Source organism: Cuculus canorus, chromosome 1 (genome assembly GCF_017976375.1).
Source record: "Cuculus canorus isolate bCucCan1 chromosome 1, bCucCan1.pri, whole genome shotgun sequence".
Taxonomy (NCBI): Eukaryota; Metazoa; Chordata; class Aves; order Cuculiformes; family Cuculidae; genus Cuculus; species Cuculus canorus.
In genome coordinates, this window is record NC_071401.1 from 195707349 (window position 1) to 195728325 (window position 20977).

General features: G+C 38.9%; 1 protein-coding gene across 18 annotated transcripts in view; it reads right to left on the reverse strand.

Moving 5' to 3' along the window:
• Positions 1 to 20977, reverse strand: part of MAGI2 (membrane associated guanylate kinase, WW and PDZ domain containing 2) — a 735321-nt gene that overhangs the window by 159775 nt on the left and 554569 nt on the right. For all 18 annotated transcript variants that reach the window (XM_054064111.1, XM_054064068.1, XM_054064155.1 and 15 more), the window contains one exon: positions 4282 to 4339. In XM_054064111.1, coding sequence (XP_053920086.1) covers positions 4282 to 4339 — 58 coding nt within the window. The remainder of the gene's footprint in view (positions 1 to 4281; positions 4340 to 20977) is intronic.

Here is a 20977-nt window from a genome sequence, read left to right on the forward strand (position 1 = left end):
ATACTTGAAGCACCTCAAGGTTTTGGTGCAATTTTAATAATTCTTAGCTCCAATTTATTCCCATATTTTGACTGGTTTATGGTAGTATGCAGTCTCTAAAGCACAATGTGAGAATTCCAACAGATTCAAACAACTGCATTAAATATTGTGTCCAAGAGGAGTCAAAGAAAAGAAAATTATACTGATAATCAGTCTTTTTTATCAGCCAGTAACACCGGATTTATGCTCCTAGACCGATGAGACTTAACCCCTCCCTTTCACGCAATTTTAAGTGCTATACAGCTTCATGGCTAAGTCAGAAAAATCGCTACTGATGGGTTTACGTGAGAAAGAAGTTATTAAGCTAAGTAGTTCCCTTGAAAGGACATTCTTGCCTTTCATCTAGCTGCTTCAATGGCATACTAAACAGGTATTACTAACCTAGGCCTTAACAAGACAAGCCAAATGCAAGTTTTAGAGATGGTTACAAATAGGTGCTTTTGTGGTTGAAATAGATTTTGGATGTCATTCAAAGCTGTATTGCTCATTGCTCACATTATCAAATACAGTAAACATTTCTATTTTCACTTTTTTTTTCCTTTACTTTCTATGATGCATATTAAATATAAAACCCTAATCGAAACACGAGAATCCAATTAGTTTTGAATTTCTAATTTCATAAGAATCCAACAAATTCATGCTGCTTTTTGTTTGCTTTCTAGTCCTAAGAACCTTGGATTTCCATCAGCAGCGAATGGATAGTTGGTGCTGCTGTGCTCTGCTAGCTTGCCATAAGCTAATGACGGACAACCCCTCAGAGGCAGAATTTGGGTTTGGGCTGCATTTAGCTGTGAAGTTGAATTACTGTCTCTTGTGTTACGTGTAGGTACTGTCAGCACCAGGCAGCCTGTAAGACACAGGCACCATTCTGCTATCTCATCAGTGAATGTGGCCAGACTAAGTTATTTTTGTGATGGAGTTTCATGTTAGATGTTCTTAAGACAACTAAAACACGTTCTTTGGAGATTTATGGGCAGTAATGCCTAGTATGAGGATTGCAGTCAATGACCTGAGTCCTGCCAAAATGGTAGCACATCTAAGCATGTGCAGCAGCAGATGGAGCTTAACCTATCTCCTTTCCTAGCTGTTTTAATGTATGTGGGGTTTTTTCGGTAGCTTGTGACTCTATCTTTTGAAATCGTTGCCTATAAACCACCAAAGTAATTCGGATGATCAGGATGCCTAAAAGATGGACATTCTGATGCATTACTTGTTAGTGGCTAATTCCTCTTTACATTCATATTTTTCAGTTACTAATACTTTATAATGACAAAAAGACTTGAAGTAAGTTTTTCTATTTGAATAGTAACAGAATGTTGTCAGAAATTGTAAGTCAAGGTGGTATATTTTTCCAGAATAAATACCTGTATGGCTAATTTAGATCTTCTACTAACAACATTACATCTGGAAATTCAGCTCTATGTTGCAGTTAATTATCCTTAAAGGTGGAAATAATCTTTTGGAAATTAGCATGCTGAAAGACCCGGTACACTCTAATAGCCACATTCTGCCTACAGCCCTGCACAGCTAAGTGCTGCTAGTTTTCAGTTTATAAATTAAGAGAAAATTGCATGAAAGTTAACCCATGTATAACAAACACTTCTCATTCATGTCAAATGTCTACACCTTACAAATGAAGCCTGGACCTGCATAACAAAGCAAATGAATATTTTAATAATGTCTCACACCTACATTCATGCATAATTAAGAGAGGAAGTTATACTGGAGACCTTCTATTTTTAACAGAATTTGCAAATATGTTGTGATTAATCTTTATTAACTTTACGAGCAAGACCTTTAAGGTCTGTCTTTGTTTCTTTTCTAGCTTTTCCTCTGGTCTCAGAATACCGGAGGTGAGCATGGCTGGTTCTTGAAGATGAACCTGGATCTGTCTGTCTCATTGCTTATCCTTACAAATCTCCCATGAGATACAAATATTTCATTGAGTAGAGTATAAGCATTTCCTTCGCAGACAGTGGAGCGTGTATAAAGTTGGACTGGGCTTGAATGTGTGAAAGTTCATTACCCGGCTTCTAATGATTTACTCACTCGTATGACATAAGACAGTCTACTGTAATGTGATTTTATCTAGTTAAAAATGAACTCATTTGCTGCATACTGGAATTAAAAAAAAGGTGTTACTGCCACATTTTAGCATGAAAAATGGAAAGCAATCTTTGTTTCAAACCTATTTAGCTCAGAAAGCAAATTAAAGTACAGCTAGATTTTACTGACTATAAAACTCCTTATAACTTAGTGTGGCTGCAGTTTTAATGCCATTCTGTGAACATCCATTCAATTTCTAAAAACCTCTGAGCCTACAGTAGCTTTAATATATCTCTCCAAACATCTTATCTGTGGTAGGTTTAATAAATTTGACACTGACAGCCTTAAAGTAGGTAATTGCGTAATAGCACCTGGGCCTGGTGCCTTGTGTCTGTTTACCTGTGGATGGACATGAAATGGAGATAAATACTTGTTTCTTTTCTGACTCTGCAGTGAAGTGTGAGCCTCACCAGTGCCAGAATGACTTCGGCTGTGCTAACAACAAAGCAGGGTCTCAGGAAAAGATTAATGCACAGAAGTTGCACAACGTCTTTTACTTGCCAAAATACAGTAAAAAACACTGGGGCAGAAGATCCAGCAGCTGCATAATTGCACGTGCAGAAATCTTCAGGGGGGTTAAATACAAAGTGATATGAGAAGCCTCTAGCTCCCTGGGGACTTCAGAAAAGAACTCAGGCATAAAGAGAGGGGGTAATTTAATGGCATTATGTAGGGACTTCAAAAACTTACTTAGCTTTTTGCTTGAATCTGCACTGACTAAGCTGATTTGGACGGAGCAGCAAAGCAGATGGGGCTGCTGGCTTTTTCACCTGAGGCAAAGGAACAAGCTGGGGACAAAGAAGCAGAGCAGGTGTTCCTGCATTTGGAGAATGGGACAGAAGGAGTCAGCAGGGCAGTGGCCAAACACTGTTTTTATTTGTTTGTCTGCTTTGTAGGAGAGCTAGTGAAGGTGCGTGGGCTTCCACAAGCTGCTGCTGTTATATCCGTAAAGAAAGGGGCATCTTAAATCTTTCAGCTCTCCAGAAATCAGATTTCTTTTTTTTAAAACCTCCCTGTCCAGGTCTGCCCTGTGCATGTCAACGGCAGCATATCCTGAGGCCTGGAAAAGCTGCAGCCCAGGTGTCTGTCCAGAGTGATACTGCAGCCAATATATTCATATGGATTTGAGAGACCAAAGGAATAATGTGACACACAAACTAAAATTTTCTGTTTTGTATGAAACAATTGGAACAAATGCACTGCTTAAGTGCTAGGATTTTAAGCAGAGATTTTAGGTCATGAAACGTTTTCTCTAAAGATCTATCCTGTTTAGTAAAAGAATTAATGGATAGATCTTTCTCAACCTTTCAGGTGTTGTCTGCACAGCGATAGGGAGAAGATTTCTGCCTCCTCTGCTCTATACTTTCTATAGAGAGCAGAGTGAGAACCTAGATTCACTTTGTGTAATTGTCATTTACTGCAGAGAAAATAATTTCTCCGACTTACTTGTTTCCTATAGGAACTGGACAGAACAGATTTTGCCTACTACTTAAAAAAAAAAAAGCTTTTTGTTTCCCTTTGCAGAGAATAAGAATCCTTTTTTCTTGTTTCATAAGTAAAATAAAACCTGGGAAAGAAATGAAAGCAATGATTGTGCTATAAGAATAGAAATTGATTTTCTCTTATAATCAGCTGCATGTTCAATTACAACATATTACACAACATCCCTAAAATTTTATATGCAGCATATAAATAACCTGCCTGCTATTACAAACAGTATAAGCATCCGATTTGCGGCAAGGAAGGACTACCCAGAAAAGGATCTTAACTGAGCTAAGATGATTATGCTTTGCTCTATTCATTGATTAACAAGATCTTTACATCACTGGATAGCCAAAGCTCACATAGAAAATGCAACATATCTTTAATGAATATGATCTTTGTACAGATGTCAGCTGGAACAATGCTATGAAATCAGACCCTGGAGAAAGCGAATGATTGAATGCCTAAGTCACAGATTTGGAATACAGAGAATATATTTGGACATACTAGCTGTATTGATGACTGAGAAATCCTGGTGTACCCTCTGTTTAATGTCAAGTAATTGCACCCATTGCCAGGCTAAGCACTGCAGAGGATACTAGTATGAGGTTACAGCATATTAACATCAACTTAATATTGAACTTGGGAACTTACTCAACATAATAAGTGCCATAAATGGGATCATCAATTTTCTCCCAGCCATATGGAAGCTCTGAAAAACAAAGAGTTATCTCTCTCAGTAAATGTTGTACAGAATAGTAAAATTTCTAACAACAAACTTGCACATCTTTGCTGGGTGTTGAGGGAAATTACTTGATAATGAAATTGGAGACAGTGATCAAAGCAAATGTCAAATCTTGAAAACACCCCCCTCCTCCCCCACTCCCACCCCCACATTGGCTTTGGCAGCCACAAGTAGTAAGAACTTGAAAATTGTCATGCAAACACAGATCTCAGTCTCTAGAACAACACATTTCAATTTGAATTGCTTCATTGTTCCAACAGCTGTGCTAGCCAACAACTGTAGCACATTTTGTATGACATCACTGCCAGAGGAAGTGAGGGCATTCTGTTTTCCCAAACAGGAACAGGTACAGACTTTTGACCTTTTTTGAAGCTGGTTTGCCTCCTGTAAGTACCTCATAACCACTACCTGTTCCTGAGAAGTTTGTACTATTCATCTTACTGTGATGGCAACTCCTTGCCTCGAAAGGCATCCTGTTCCAAAGCTTAGTTATATATCAGGGACTTCGGAGTCCCTGATATATAAGATATTACAGCATCTTCTGGCCATAAAACTAATTACATTTTGCAGAGACAGAGATCCCTAAAACATTCTGGTATCAACAGTTAAACTGTTAAATATATTGATTTAATCCTAGAATCGTAGAATAGTTTGGATTGGAAGGGACCTTAAAGATCATCTAGTTCCAACCCTCCTGCCATGGGCAGGGACACATTCCACTAGATCAGGCTGCCCAAGGCCCCATCCAATCTGGCCTTGAACACCTCCAGGAATGGGGCATCCATGATTTCCCTGGGCAACCTGTTCTATTGCCCCACCGCTCTCATGGTAAAGAAATTCTTCCTCATGTCTGGTCTAAATCTGCCCCTCTCCAGCTTAAAGCTATTGTCCCTAGTCTTATCACTACAAGCCTTTGTAAATCATCCCTCTCCAGCTTTCTTGCAGCTCCTTCAGGTACTGGAAGGTTGCTCTAAGATCTCCTTGGAGCCTTCTCTTCTCCAGACTGAACAATTCAGACTGTCCTCATATGGGACGTGCTCCATCCCTCTGATCATCTTCGTAGCCTCCTCTGGACCTGTTCCAACAGCTCCATATCCTTCTTATGTTGAGGATTCCAGAACTGCACACAGTATTCCAGATAAGGTCTCACAAGAGAGGAATAGAGGAGCAGAATCACCTCCCTCGCCCTGCTGGCCACGCTCCTGATGCAGCCCAGGATATGGTTGGCCTTCTGGGCTGCGAGCACAAGTTGCCAGCTCATGTTGAGCTTCTCATCAATCAGCACCCCCAAGTACTTCTCTGCAGGGCTACTCTCAATCACGTTATCCTCCATTGTGTATTGAAATCGGGGATTGCCCCGACCCAGGTGCAGGACCTTACACTTGGCCTTGTTGAACCTCATGAGGTTCTTACAGGCCCATTTCTCCAGTCTGTCCAGGTCCCTCTGGATGACATCCCGTCCCTCCAAGCGGATCTCAAAAATCAATTTGTGTTCATGAACAAGCAGATTGCTACATATATATTCATGTACATGCATACATACTTCATTATCGCTCACTCTGAATGCTTAAAATTATTATACTGCCAACAGAACTTCATCTTGTGAGTAAAAGGCAGTAGGTAGATGTGACGAGTACCTCAGGTGACACAGAGTAAAAACCTCAGTAGCAGATATCATGACTTCTATGGAGGAGACTTACAAAAGGATGGGCATTCCCATTGTGCAAAGGTATTGATTTCTGTGCAGTTAAAGACTATGGCAAAACATATGGGGAGTGGTATTGAGATTCTGTAAGAATCCGTGTCACAGAATCACAGAATGGTCGAGGTTGGAAGGGACCCCTGGAGACTAGCCCAATCTCTCTGCTCAAAGCAGTCACCTAGAGCAGGTTGCCTGCGACCATGTCCATTTGGCTTTTGACTGTCTCTGAGGATGGAGACTCCACATACTCTCTCGAAAACTTCTGTAAGTGTTTGATCACCCCTAGAGAGAAAAAGTCTGTTTTCAGAATTTCCTATATTGCAGTTTGTTGCCTTTACCTCCTGTCCTGTCACAGGACACCACTGAAAAAGGTCTGGTTCTGTCTTCCTTGCACCTGCCTTCATATATTTATTTAAAGTGATAAAATCCCCTGTGAACCCTTCCTTCTCCAGGCCAAACAGTGACAGCAATCTCAGCTTTTCCTTATAGGAGAGATGCTACAGTTCTTTATTCATCTTAGCGGCCATTCACTGGACTCCATCCTGTATGCCCAAAACTCTCTTGCACTGGGGAGCCCAGAACTGGATTTAGAACTCCAGCTGTGTCTCACCAGGTCTGAGTAGAGGGGAAAGATCTTCCCCCTTGACCTGCTGTCAGTGCTCTGTCAGCTGCAGCCCAGGAAACCGTTGGCCTGCTTTGTCGCAAGGGCACGTCACTGGCTCATTGTCAAGTCACCAAGCACTAGAAAGCCCTGGTGTTGCTTGCTCTTTCCACACCTGCTCAGAACTCCAGTAAAATCTGTGATTGACCCTACAATGGTTCCCACAAAGTCCTGTATATCCCAAGAAAAGACTGTTGAATGTAATCCATAAACATTCAAAAAGAAAGCAGTTGATGCACAAATCCTGTACTACCCCTACAGTAAGCTTCATTCCCAATGACTGCATGATAAATAAGGCAATATTTGGCTATGAAAAAAATTATGCTTTCCCTTAATCCTATGACACAGAATGAACACAAAGTACTAGTTTAAAATATTTTATTTACGTGTGGCCTTGCAACGTTTTCTTTCTCACCAACTTAATGTTGCTTTCATATCTGGCTGCCTGAAATTACATTCCCTTAGAGAAAAATTGGGCAGGTACCGCTTAAATCTATACATAAAAATACAAACACACACACACACACACACACACACACACGTGGATAGGTCTCTTACCCAAAGTGTATTAGTAGATGGATTTTTTCCACTATGAAATTAAAAAAAGAAAGTAGATACTTCGCCCAAATTTTACAGTAGAGCTTTTTCCTGTAAATAAATACACTAGCAAGTATACAGATGCAGACGTGACATTTTATTTTTCCGTAGTTATGAAAATCGGAAACAATTTGAGGATACACTGTTAACCTATTGGCCTATTTTTTCCTAAAGTAATGATACATAACTGCATTTATGAACTGGCTCAACTATTGTGGAGGCAAACGGCAAATCCCATTTTCTAGTGTAAAAGTCTATAAAACCTTAATGAATTGGACATATTACGGAGAACTCACTTTTAAATGCATGGATTGAACCACTGATTTTCTAACATCATAAAATAGTCCTGGTTCTGAAGAAAAGAAATAAAAAATTACATTTGTGTACTATAATAAACTCCATGTAAGGCTATGCTCTAATTTAATTTTTCCATTAAAGATGTAGCCTGTAAACTATGTTTAATTAAAATTCTGTGTTGACCAGTAAAATGGAATTGCTAGAGCACAAACTGCAAGCTCCTCATCCACCAAGTATAGGCAGATAAGATTAGTAGAGTGTTGTTTACTACAGAGCTTCTGTTAGAAGAATCTTCTGCTACATTTGCTTTCAGGAGCACTGTGATTATTTTTCATTAAATTAAATAATGGCATCTACTCAATTTTTCACTATGAAATGAAAGATTATGGGACAGAAATACTTTAGTGCTTCATAAAACAGGAAGCTAAGCACTTGCCAAATTATGGGTCAGGACATTACACTTTCTCTTTTTCATATCACTGTGCCCAGGGATGATCATTTGTGATGAGAGTGAACAGTAAACATTTATAAAAGAGAATTGTTATGAAGCACTTGTGAAGGAGATTACTGTTGGCCACCATGATTTGAATTAGCAAGGAAGCTATACATCATAGCGTTCACTGAAATTCATTTGATGACAGACACTAGCTTGCTAGTTCACGTATAATCTCTGCAACTAACAGTTTCATGGATACTATGCTATACATTAAGTCTTCACGCCATGCAACACGACAGGCTTGGGGGCATCAGGATGAATAGCTAAAAAGCTGCCCAGCAGAAAAGGATCTGAGGGTGTTGGTCGGCAGTCAGCTGAGTATGAGCCAGCAGGTGCTTTGGTGACCAAGAAGGCCAACAGCATTCCAGCTTGGATCAGAAATAATGTGGCCAGCAGGACTAGGGAAGTGATTGTCCTCCTGCACTTGGCAGTGGTGAGGCTGCATCTCAAGTACTGTGTTCAGTTTTGGGCCTTTCACTAAAAAAAAAAAAAAACCCAAATATTGAGCCGCTGGAGCATGTGCAAAGAAGGGCAACAAAGCTGGTGAAGTGTCTGTAACATAAGTCTTATGAAGTGCAGCTGAAGGAAATGGGGTTGTTTAGTCAGGAGAAAAAGAGGCTGAGGGGAGACCTTATCACTGTCTACAATAACCTGAAAGGAGGTTGTAGCAAGGTGGGTGCTGGTCTCTTCTCCCAAGTAACAAGTCAGAGGATGAGAGGAAATTTCAGGTTACACGAGGGGAGGTTTAGACTAGATTTTAGGAAATATTACTTAAATTGTCCAGAATTGGAACAGGGTGCCCACGGAAGTGGTTGAACCTCTACCCCTGGAGGTATTTAAAATACATTTAGATGTGGCATTTAGGAACATGACTTAGTGGTGGACTTGGCAGTGCTAGGTTTACTGTTGGTCTTGATGACCTTAAAAGACTTTTACAACCTAAACAATTCTGTGATTCCGTGATTTTAATGAGCTTGACACGTCTATCATTCATGTCTTTCAATTCTATTGACTCCAGAAGGCTTTCTCTGTATAGAAGGAACAATATATAAAGATCTACCCTTTGTTTTCAGTCTTCAATATCTAACATTGCATTCCCACAGATCTCCTTCTATCATCCATTAGAGGGCCTGTTCATGAACATTTGTAAAATCACCATTTGAAAATCAGTAATAGTTTGTGCAGCATTTGGCAATGCTGATACCATGAGTAGATGGCAAGGTACTGGGTAATCTGTAGAGTACGTTTATATGCTCCAGCTTTCACATTTCATGCTTTATTCCTTTCTTCCAGAGAAGCAGCATCTAGCTAGCACTGCAGCAGTCACCAAAAAGAAAAAAAGATCAAAATGTACAACTGATACTAAGACACTTTGCACAGTATGTATCTGGGTAAGCTTTTAAATGCAGAAGGAGCTGCAATTCTTAAAGGTAAATGCCCAGTGCTAACAACGACCTTTGTATTTTCAAAGAAAGAAAGATGGAAAGAAAGAAGGAAAAAAGAAAGGAAACACTAAAATGAATTCAAGCAGGTCACTAATAATCAACGGCATTGCCTTCTCATCACAGCCCGCTCATGCTAATGGTCCAGATGCTCTTATTCTGCCTTCTGAAAGCTGTTATGCTTCAGAATGATTTGATGGTGCCACTTAACCTTTTCTGGGAATGGAAGAAGGAGTACATTTTGGATCTGGAAGTGCAAAAATGAAAAAGCATATTACCAGACCCAAAGTTTATTTTTTTCTGAAGTTTATGGAGTACTAACTGAGTTAAGGGGAGTCGTAAAAACTCTCAAGGTTTCAGAACAACAGCCATCATTGTGTCACTACCCTACTGACAGGCTGGAAATAAAGACAAAAACATATTTCTTGCATCAGCTGCAATCAAAATATTTGTATAGTATAAAAGACTGTAGTATGAGAGAGAAAAAGAAAATATAATGCCTGCTCTTATGGAAAGTACTGTCAATAAGGATGGGGAAGCTGTGGAAGTCACCATGAGTTTGGTTCACCTGCCTTGTCGACATGCAGGCATAGGTCAGGAATCTTTTCCTAACCTACGTATGAGACTTACCAGAAAAAATATTGTATCTTTCCACTCAAAAGGCCTTTGCTTGTTTTATCTCTTGCTTTCTCTCTTCTTTTTTCTTTCTCCCTGTTTCAAATTCAGTTTTGCCTTTACAAGTCAGTTACCCACTACAGAGGGTATCAAATGAGCTGGGTTAAATGTTATGAGATAATGCGCAGCTCCAGAGTCCAATGTAGTTGCACACTCCTTCAGTTTCTTTAAGAGACATAGCTTTTACAAATATTTCTCTGCAAATCTAAATCAGTGGTCCTCACTGCATAGTTTACAAAGAAAACGTTGCCTGCAATACCCTAAGGCACAGTGCACAGATTACAAGGGAGCGGATGCTGCTCATGGCATGCTGTGCTGCTCCCTCAGGTGCAGAAGGCTAGAGATGGCTGATTTTTGCCCAGCTGATACAGTAGTTGTGCTGCTGCTCCTGAAACCTTCTGTTACAGGTTGCCATAAGGAAAGAGAATAACACTGCTCACTGAAAATCAGTATTTAACCTACCATCCACATAGTTCTGTGAATTCTGCTAGGTTGCCTATATGCATACCATCTAGGACCTCCAAAACCCCCAAATCCAGGCATATGCTATGGTAAAATCCTTTATATTGCCTCAACAGGTTCCTCCACTTAGCCATATTTCAAATGTCACTGCCTAAGCTAGAAAATGAAATTACTAGAATGGATTTTTCTATGATAGTGTACAAATCAAAAGGAGTGGGAGAAAATAAATAAGATTAAAAATCAGTAGCTGAATTTTTGACTGTGTCCATGAAAATAACAACAAAGGCAGAATGGACAACCCAACCGCCATAGCAAAATCAAATTCACTCTTCCTGTCATGGAAGACCTGGAAAACATAGGGAATGTACCAACTCCAAGCCTAGCCATGGAAGCTCACTTCCAATTAAACTCATGTTCTCCAACTGCCATTCTCATTCTAGCAAAACCCACAAAGTCATAACTGTTTATGTTCTATATGTAATCACAGACCATTCATGTGCAATTTGTCCTCATGAATAAAATGACATTATGCATAATTTCTTCTTGCACAGTGGAACCGCATGTCTAAGTAATATTCACATCTGATAAATGCACCTTCTTCCTTCTGTGCAGTTTATTTTGACATACTATATCCTTAATTGTGTAGAACTCCGTTTACTAAATATCACTATCAATTTAATAATATTTTCTCCCAGCATTATTACCAAGTGAAATATTGCCAACAGTAGAGATATTTTTAACATCAGGTGTACTTGATCACACTGACATGCAGAAATGTGTAACATCTGATCAAGATATCCATTCATACAGTGAAAAAGTACCAACTGAATTACTGAGTTTTAACTATCAGAAAGGGCGTTTTAGCTAGTAATTAAAATAAAAATTAAAAAAATACAGTTAAAAAGAAATTGGGGGAGAAAAACCCTTTTGTGTTAAGAATTTAGTTAGAGTATTGTAGGCAGTGCCTGACATGTTTTCTTTAATAAAGAACTTGCTATAGTTCTTTATTATAGCTGAAGCTGGTCAGAGTACTCTCCATGGACCTTTTCAAGAAAGAGAGACCACTAGGAAATGCTGAAAAAGCTCATTTTTTAGCTATAAGTTTTTGCCCAGGAGACTGGATATGAATGCATCCAGGCTTCCAAGGAATAACTAAACAGCTATGTGCCTCAGCTTCCAAGAACAGTTTGCGATTTATTATATTTTTAATATAACAAAAGGTACATATAAACACAGTCACTGAAGCTCTCATCCTTATAGGTCCTAGCTTTAAACTAGGCAATATGGGCACTGCTAGGAGTGAAGTCACTTCAGGATGAATCTCAATGCAGAATGTGAATATGCAGGAGAAGCTCAGCACGTGCCCCAGCAGTTACTCAAATGCATGCTGAGGAGCTGCTGCAGCATTCACAGCTGGTTCAAAGTTCAGACATGTATGTAAAAGAGTCTGTCACAGGCACACTCATTTTACCAGCAGAAAAGGAGCCCCAAGTACATCAACTGCGTGATGCATTATCAATTTTTATTCCTGAAGTTCAGCAGATTTGCTGTATGCCATGTACACCTCCAATGCTGAAGATTCTGCCTTTGAAACTGATTTTATTAACAAAGCTTTTTTATGCTATATTCTTTAGACTTTGAAGAAAACAGACTGAAAAGAAACATTCTTTTTGATCTTCTGGATGTTCAGATCTTTCAGTGCTTGTACCTCATTACCGACTGTATCAATTCATCCTTGCTACAAACCAGTGTTTTCTAACTAATAACTGCCTCATTTTATGAAGTTAGGCTTTTCTTCTTCTTTTTGCTTTTCACTCTCTTCATTTTTTATATTATTTAAGTCACTGTTAAATGTTTAACAACATACGCTGTGAATTTATGGAGTTATTGAAGTTATTGTATTATATAACATAATTCCTTCAGTTTGGCTACTGACCTCAAGAGACTCATAAAAGTACATAGCTACCAATAGTGCAGGCTGGACCTCATTGGAGGTGGCTAAGTATTCTGCTAGTAGTACCTCAAACTCATATGTAAGCTTCAACATACTTTAACTAGCTATACACCTTTTAACCTCCGGTGTAACAAAGAAAAAAAGCCTATTATTCTGCAACAAAACCAAATGACACATTTTAATGCTGTTTTTAGTGCTAAACTTCACTAAAGGGGAAACAGGATTACCCTCAGCCTTTCCTCAGAGGGGAAGTGCCCTTGCCCCATACCATCTTGGTGGTACTCTGCTGAACTTGCTCCTGTGCATCAATCTAGTCTATTGTGTATTGGGGGTCCCCAAACTGAACACAGCGTTACATATGTGGTCTCACAAGTCAGTTCCCAACCTGTAGTATTGCAAGATTTTCTCCCTTCCTCCCCAGGTTCTGGACTTTGCATTTGTCCTTGTTGAATCTTCCAAAGTTTCTGCTGGTCCATTCCTCCAGCCTGGCTAGGTATTGCAATGGTAGCCCTGCCCTTGACCATTTTGACTGGTCCTCTTGGGGTCATGTGCAAAGTTGACCTTGTTGCCTCCTTCAGACTGTACATAAAGGTGTTAAACAGGACAGACTCTGCTGTAAACCCCTGTCGTACTCCTCTTGCATAGGCATTCAGCTATAATACGGCTCATTAACCACTACCCTGTGCCTCACAACCCACTAGTTATCTACCTGTAAAGCTCTCCATCGATACAGACTTTTAATGCCTTAAATGTGGTACACAAATATTGTGGGAAACATACCAAAATGTCTTGCAAAAGTCAAGGTAAATGACATCCACTGCTTTTGCTCCATCCACAATTCCAGTCATTTTAGCACAGCAATCAGATTGGTTAGACATGATCTGCACCCTATAAATCCACACTGGCTGTTCCCAGTCACTATCCTCTCTTTCACGTGCCTAGAAATATGTTTTCATGGAACCTGCTTCATAATTTCATCAGGGACATTGTCAGGGCCCTTCACCTCAGGCATCATGAGCTCCTCTGCCACAGAACCTTGAACTTCACTATCTCGTGAACGCTATAGCCACATCTGCCATTGATTATCACATCTTCCATTAGTTCTTGCTGCTAGTTCACAGCAGGTCCAGCTGTGCATCACCCCTCATTGGCCAATCTAGTACCTCTATCAAGAAGTCATCCCCCAAACCCATTAGAAATCTTGTTGTCTGCTAGTCTTCTGCCTTGCTGCCCATCTAGCAGATGTCATAGATGTTAAAGTTCCCCATAAAAGCCACAATCTCTGATCAGAGACTTTCTGGAGTTGTTTAAAGAGGGTTTCCTCACCCTGATCAGGAAGTTTGTAACAGCAGCCCCCCATGGTCTCCTTTACCAACCTCTCCTCTGATCCTGACCTACAGACCCTCCACCAGCCATTTATCCCATAGGAGAGCTCTGTACATCCAAGCTGTTCCTCTAAACAGAGGACAACCCTTTTTCCTTGTCTTCCCTGTCTTTCCTGTTCAAACAGGTTATTTTACCTTTTTCTAATTTTTTTTTTAAATAACAACACTAACTTTTAATTAAAATTTCAATCAACATTAGAAAACATTTGTTTCATGACTTCATTTGTCTCACTGGGCCTCGAGACTCTCAAGTCAATGTTTCAAAATAAAGCATACAGCATAATGCTTGCTGTTTTTTTGGGGTTTTTTTTTGGTTTAATTTTTTTTTTTTCCTGCCTTGTTACTGCACCAAATGGCAATTACTTGATTTTATGTGACAGGTCAGTGAGGCAAATGGATAGACATATTATAAAAATAAATGGGAAAACATAGCATCTGTAGTGATAATAAAAAGAAAAAACAGCCAAAGATACTTTGTATGCTTACAATGAACTGATTATCTGTGGGTGGTCCAGAAATAAAATTCTATCTTGCTCAGATTGTAAAATTGCATAGGTATATTACTTATTTGTGATGAGCTGCAACCGCCTCAGAAGTAGATACTGGCCTCGGATGGAAATCTCAGAGCAGATTACATAAACTAGAGCTCTGATCAAGTACAAGACACCTTCCATTTCTGTATTTTACTTCCAAGTGGCCAATGAAATTGTATGCAATCAGATACAAGAATCCTTCTCAAGGTACTTCCTACGTGATCTGTTTCTATGACTACCATGCTTTTCAATAATATATTATCTCAGTTCTGAATAGTAGCTGGATATATATACTGCAAATACATTATTTGTTTAAATAGTATTTGATAAATAGATAAATCAAAACAATTGATGAAGGAGATTACAGTGCACAGTGGAAAATTCCGGTTAACACTGCAGCTGCTGAGGCAGCAGTTCTTGATTTATACTAGTGAAATTAAATTAGAATCTATTTTTTGTCTTCTCAGTGGCTTCATTGACTTGTCCAGGGTAAGAACTTTAAAAGTCCCATTTTTTACTACTTCTTGCTTTCTTGCACAATAGACAAAAATCTGCTTTAGTTGCATGTAACTGCTTACTGCAACTTCTTGTCATAACTTATTCATCATTATGCATTAGTTAGATATCTGAGGACAGTCAAATTGAGTCACTCTATACTTTAAACATAATGTTAAAAAAATCCCTTGGCATTTGAATGACAAGGAAATATGTACGAATTCAGAAGCTTATTTTTCTTTATTTGAATTGTAACGCCATCTGCCAGAACTCCTTCTCAGTATGGTTCTATCACAGCAGCAAAAAGGAACTTTGCATGAGACACAGGTGTGTGGTCCTTTGTTAATCTACCAGACACATTTTGTTTGCATTCATGAGGGCACTTTGCAAATGAAGTGTCCAATTAATACACCAATTTGTGACAGGAAAACAATAATCAGTCTTCTAAGCCTTTTTTCTTTTGGGAGTTTTACTTGTATAGGATAATAATAAGACAGTTAAGATCTATCCATGTTTGCTTCATGTTTTAACATTCAGTAATGCTGGCCCATAACTAGCATGATATAGGGAGAAGGAAAAAAAAAATGCTTTCATATTTGTAACAACTTTTTATTTTTTTTTTTTTTTGCTCTGCAGTGATATGAAAAGTAGCGACACACATATTTACCACTCCCTTTCCTGTCTTTCCCCCTCCTCTCTTTCTTCTTAGTGTAGAGCCTTCCTAAGGTTGAATAGAGTAGTAACCCAAGCACTAGAGAGGGGACTAAGAGTGTACTGTGTTAGAAGGGATAAGACAGAGATAGGACAACAGTACGGAGAAAAACAAAGAGCAGGCTGTGGTTCTTCATGTGTCTCATTTATCATTAAGAACCTCCAAACCCCTTCAGGTTCTTTTCTCAAAGAATAGATCCTATTAATTCTTTCATGAAACCCCAAATCTCCTTCAAAGACAAGCTGCAGTGTGTTCCTAATTCTCCCTGAACTTAGTATTTCTTTAGCAAGAATGTGTTCCTCCTCCTTCTTGAGACTCCTTCCTTCCAATTCCCACTGATGACACAGCACCCACGAATTCTGCTGGGAAGGAGCACGTCCACTGCTGTATCTAAATCTGAGTCTTTTCCACTCTCAGAACTTCTGAGGGGAAAAAGATTACTTACACAACCAAGACTGTTGTGGTTACCTCAGAAAAAGCATAACTGCCAGAGATAACGGAAGAAGAGAGTGCCTGCTCACTTTCTTCATTCATGTTCAGCAACAGCCTATTTGTATATGTCAGCGGAGTTTCAGGTTACTCAGTCAAATGGCTGCCTTTATCATAAGCATCAACCCAGAGAAATGAGGTATCTGAGTTTCATGATACTGCTACACATAACTTTGGAATCAGCAACTGATCTACTTGAGTTAGTCCAACAGAAAGTAATCTTTTCCTCAGTGTATGCCCTTGTGTTGTACCATCTAGTACAGTTTTGATTCTTGCATAGGTATTATATTAATTATTTAAATTAAATTAATTACTTTTAATTGCATTTGTACTTAATGATTGAAGATACCTCTCCAAATTAAAGCTGTACCAACTTAGTGGCATAATAAACAAATCTTCTATTTTGACTCCTGTCTTTCTGTTAGTTTTTTAATTTCTGCTCTTTCCTGTTCTTCAGTCCCTCCAGCTCCTTAAATCCCAAGGTCACTACCAGTTCTTAAAGAAAAAAAAAAAGAGACCTTCCAAACTGCTAAAACTTATCCCCAGTGGTGTATGGTCTACCACAAAGCTAGTACAGAATAGACCCTACAGGGACCCAACAGGAACACCAAACATCGATATTGAACAGATCTCTCACTGCAGTATTTCATTTCAGCCCAGCTTTGCCTGAATCTATTTTATACCTTTCCAATTCCTTTGTAGGCCAGCTTAGAAGTAATAAGAGAGAGAGTTACAAAGGCACGTCTTTTACAGACTAACTTAGTGATACTTGATTGAAATTTTTTGAGGATTTCTCATCCTGGCCTATGAGAAGAATTCAGACTGAGTGCTCAGGCTAGGTCACCTCAACAGCAGCACATCCTCTTTTGAAGGCTCAGTAAGCAGGGTAGCAGCATGATTTTACTGACTAGAGCTTCGGTTACTTCAAAAAATACATGAAAAAAATATAAAAAGAAAATATAAAAACTGCTATTCAACTAAAGTTGTCCCTAAATCAATAGAAAGGAGTCTGAGGATATCAGACAAATAAACTGCAGAAACTGCAAGCAGAAGAAATGGAGAAATTAGGCTGCGATAACATGTTTTTTAAGACTGATTTTGTCGTTGATGTCTGTAACTATGCATTGTTGTAATATAACCAGGGAAGAGCCAATAAGCACAGAACAAAACAACTTTTAGTGGCTGGTTGTATTTTTCATTCACTTGCTACCTTCATAAAACTTAATAAACTCTACTGGCCATCTGCAGGCAGAAATCAGGATAAGAATTTTATTTGGACTTCTTTATTGGACAAGTATAGAGAATATAATTATTATCTTACAGTCAAGCAGAGCTGGGAAGGGACCTGATTTTATTTATTTCTCAACTGGCACTCCTGAAACTTTAACTGTAATGTTTGCTATGTACTGCTGCAAAGTGTAACTTTGGGATTATGATCCATAACTTTCAGATGCAGTAGAACAGGCTAAATTAAGTTAGTTTGTAATTGATGATAAATTCACTGTGTGCACTAACCAATAGCTAGTTATGTTTTTCCATGGGGAACTTTAATAATTTTGAGGAAAATGTTATATGCCTACAGAATATGTGTACCTAGTTTCAAGTTTGCTTTTTGTGCTGAGCTATAGTCAGGATTTGTGGATTTAAATTAGTGTTTATTTTCTTCTTTGATATGTAATTGGGTCCTTACATTTCACAGGCTTGGTTCACATCTGGTTCACTGGTCTGCTCCCAAAGAGAAAGATTATTTCTATATCACGGGAAAAAATAAGTCTCAAATCTTTTATAAAAAGTCTTACAAATGCAGAGAAGTGAATGCTACATGCATTTTAGGTGCATATTTTTTTCACTGCTCCACTGACAAAGTCAGTTGTGCAACTGCCATGTTTCTAACACAGTTGGCTCTGAGCAGTTGCAACACCTGTGGCAGAGGCAGTCTCTGCCAGCCTTTTAGTACACAGTGAAATGATAAAAATGTATTAGTTTTCCACTTTGAGGTTGCAGTCCTAATTACACAATGCAGCTGGTGCTGCAGGAAAATACGTGTTGTTTAAAAGTAAAGGAATTTAAGTGGAAGGAGTGAAGATGGTGTTGGTTTGCAACTGTATTTTTTTCCCTTTAATATCATTGCTTTTTCCTTCTACCATTTTAAAATGAGTACGTGATATGAAAGGGCAAAGGAAGGACAGTACAAAACCAGTTGGGAACGAGTGAGAGAAAGCATCACTGTGGCAGTGAGGGGGGGGAAGATAACGTTGCTACGATTGGTACAATGGTTAGGCAAGTTGTACTTGAACTGGCCCTAAAATTGCTTATTCTCCTACATACCACTTTTCCCCTTGTCCTTTATTTGTCAATGTCTTCTTTTTTGCCAGTTCTATTTTGAATATATATTTAGCTTCCCTTCCCCCTTTTTTGTGAAATTGTTTTAGTCAATAGCAAACAGGATACCTTTCGGTTTCCTAAAAGTGATGGAAGACAATGGTATCTCCTGCAAGTTAAAATAGGAACAAATTCCCATACAATTTGCACTATACAGCCTAAAAAAGGGAGAATGTTTGTGTTTGCAACTTCTGAGTTTTCAGAAGCTCTGCCTGGATATCTGGACCAAGTCTAAAACCAAATGGGGATTGTATAATATGGTTTTAAGATATTGAGCTCGCTGCTCCTTTAAAACAACCCCTGTGATATGAACATGCAACTCACTAGTAAGTGCTTAGCGTGACAAGGATTTTATCAATTAAAGCTGGATGTCAGTCTAAGGTTCTTCTGAGAATATTTGCATTTCCTTGTCTTCCTTTAATAAAGGCAATTAATGCCACTCAGTTGTTTTAGGACAGCAACTGTCAACAGGATAAGTATCAGGTGTTTCAGTTTTACATTGTTCTACATTCTGAAGTTCACAACACTTAATCTTCATTTGCTCAGACTTCCAGTATCCTGCGCTCTTATGATATATGACAATATCTGTGTATCTCAAAGAAGTGTGGACCTCACGCACCACTGCAATCCTTCAATTATCAAGGTTATTCTCATGTTCCTTCAGAGCAGGGCTGTCAAAAGCAACTGGTGCCAGATAGTATCTCTGAGCTAAACTCTGCCCACTGTTCGATTTTCAGGTCAGACTTCTGCTATTCAGATGTTACCAAGGCTCTGAAGTATTTTAATACAATGAATCAAGACACCAGCTATTCACAGCAATTCATGACCAGCATCCTCACCCACACCTGGTGGAGCAGAAAAAGATACTGAAATAGCCAATGAAAGTAACGAAGAATACTGCATTAGTATCAAAGTTCCACTAATCATCGGTTCTCAATTCTGTCTGTTCACACAACAAAATCTGGAGTCTGGATGCTCCTTTGACCTAAAAATTATAGGCAACAGCACCCTCTTTGTTGTAGGAAAAGTAATTCACTGTAAGCAGAAAACGATTAACACCGTTTCACAGCTCCAGCTGTCCTTGGATGGGAGCTTATATTCAGACCTGCTCATGCGTCTCCTCTCTTCTCTTTAACTATTCTTCTTATGAAAGTTTTGTCATCTTCTTTTGGAATCTTTCTTTTACACATTAATAGCAAGAGAATTATTCGTTTTTGTTCCAACAGAAAACATTAAAAAAATCTTCAACATTGGAAATTTTGCTGTGGCTATATTGATGACTGTGCTACTCTGTGTAACCACACTGGTCCCTCCTGAGGAGAAGCTCTCAATAAAGGGCTCAAATTGTGATGCACAACAAATGACTTTGGTACAGCTATTTGCTAGATGTTCTGCAAGTCAAGGTAACATTAATAAGCCAAAACCTTTCTTTCATGACACTGTGCAAACCTGAGGCATCTGGATTATTCTACAGGAATGAGGGAGAAGGAATATTCAGGAGGGCAGAAGGACCAAGAAAATACAGCCATACATCATGCGAAAGTCACCAGTGGAAACACTTCTGTGAGTGGAAAGAGCAATTTGCATCTCCCACCCTCAATAATCATCACTGTGTGATCTCTGCACCCATGTGCTGCCCAGCCCAGGTGGGGTTCGGCTCCGCACAGGCAAAAGAGCAGCCTCTGCACTGCAGCACAGTTTGCTTCACTCCCAAAGAACCTGCATCAGTTTTGCTACCTCAGGGAAGTCACAGGGTTTAACCCATTCTAATTTTCCATCATCCACTATCTTAGAAACACTATCTTAGGACTCTTGACAGAGAGGTTTCTCTTTCTTATTTTAGTTAATCTAATGGTCAGGAGGAGATAAATGCCTAAAAGAAACTATTGTTATTACCTCATAAGAAGGCTTGCCCACTTATCTTTTTAATTTTTTATAAATTTATAAGCATTTCTGCTATTAAGGATAATTAAAGACTGTGACAATAAAAGGAAAAACTATAATGAAAAACAGAATCAAGGGCATCAGCACCCAATCTTGTGAGAATAAAATATTGGATTAAAGAAAGGGAAAATTCATTCAATTACTGCTATATGAATGGTTTTGAGATGCCAAATACGAATACAAAATTCAGTTTTTAATCTATCTAAAAGTGTATGCCTGCAGTTTTTGATTCAGACTCATGCCTAATGTAAATCCTATTAAGTAGAGGGAAATGTTTGGAAGAAAGTAAGAGCATAATAAATTGTATAACCTTCTCCCTTCTCCTCCAAGATGAGACCTTGATCTATTAAGTATATCATACAAAGGCCCTTAGTATGCT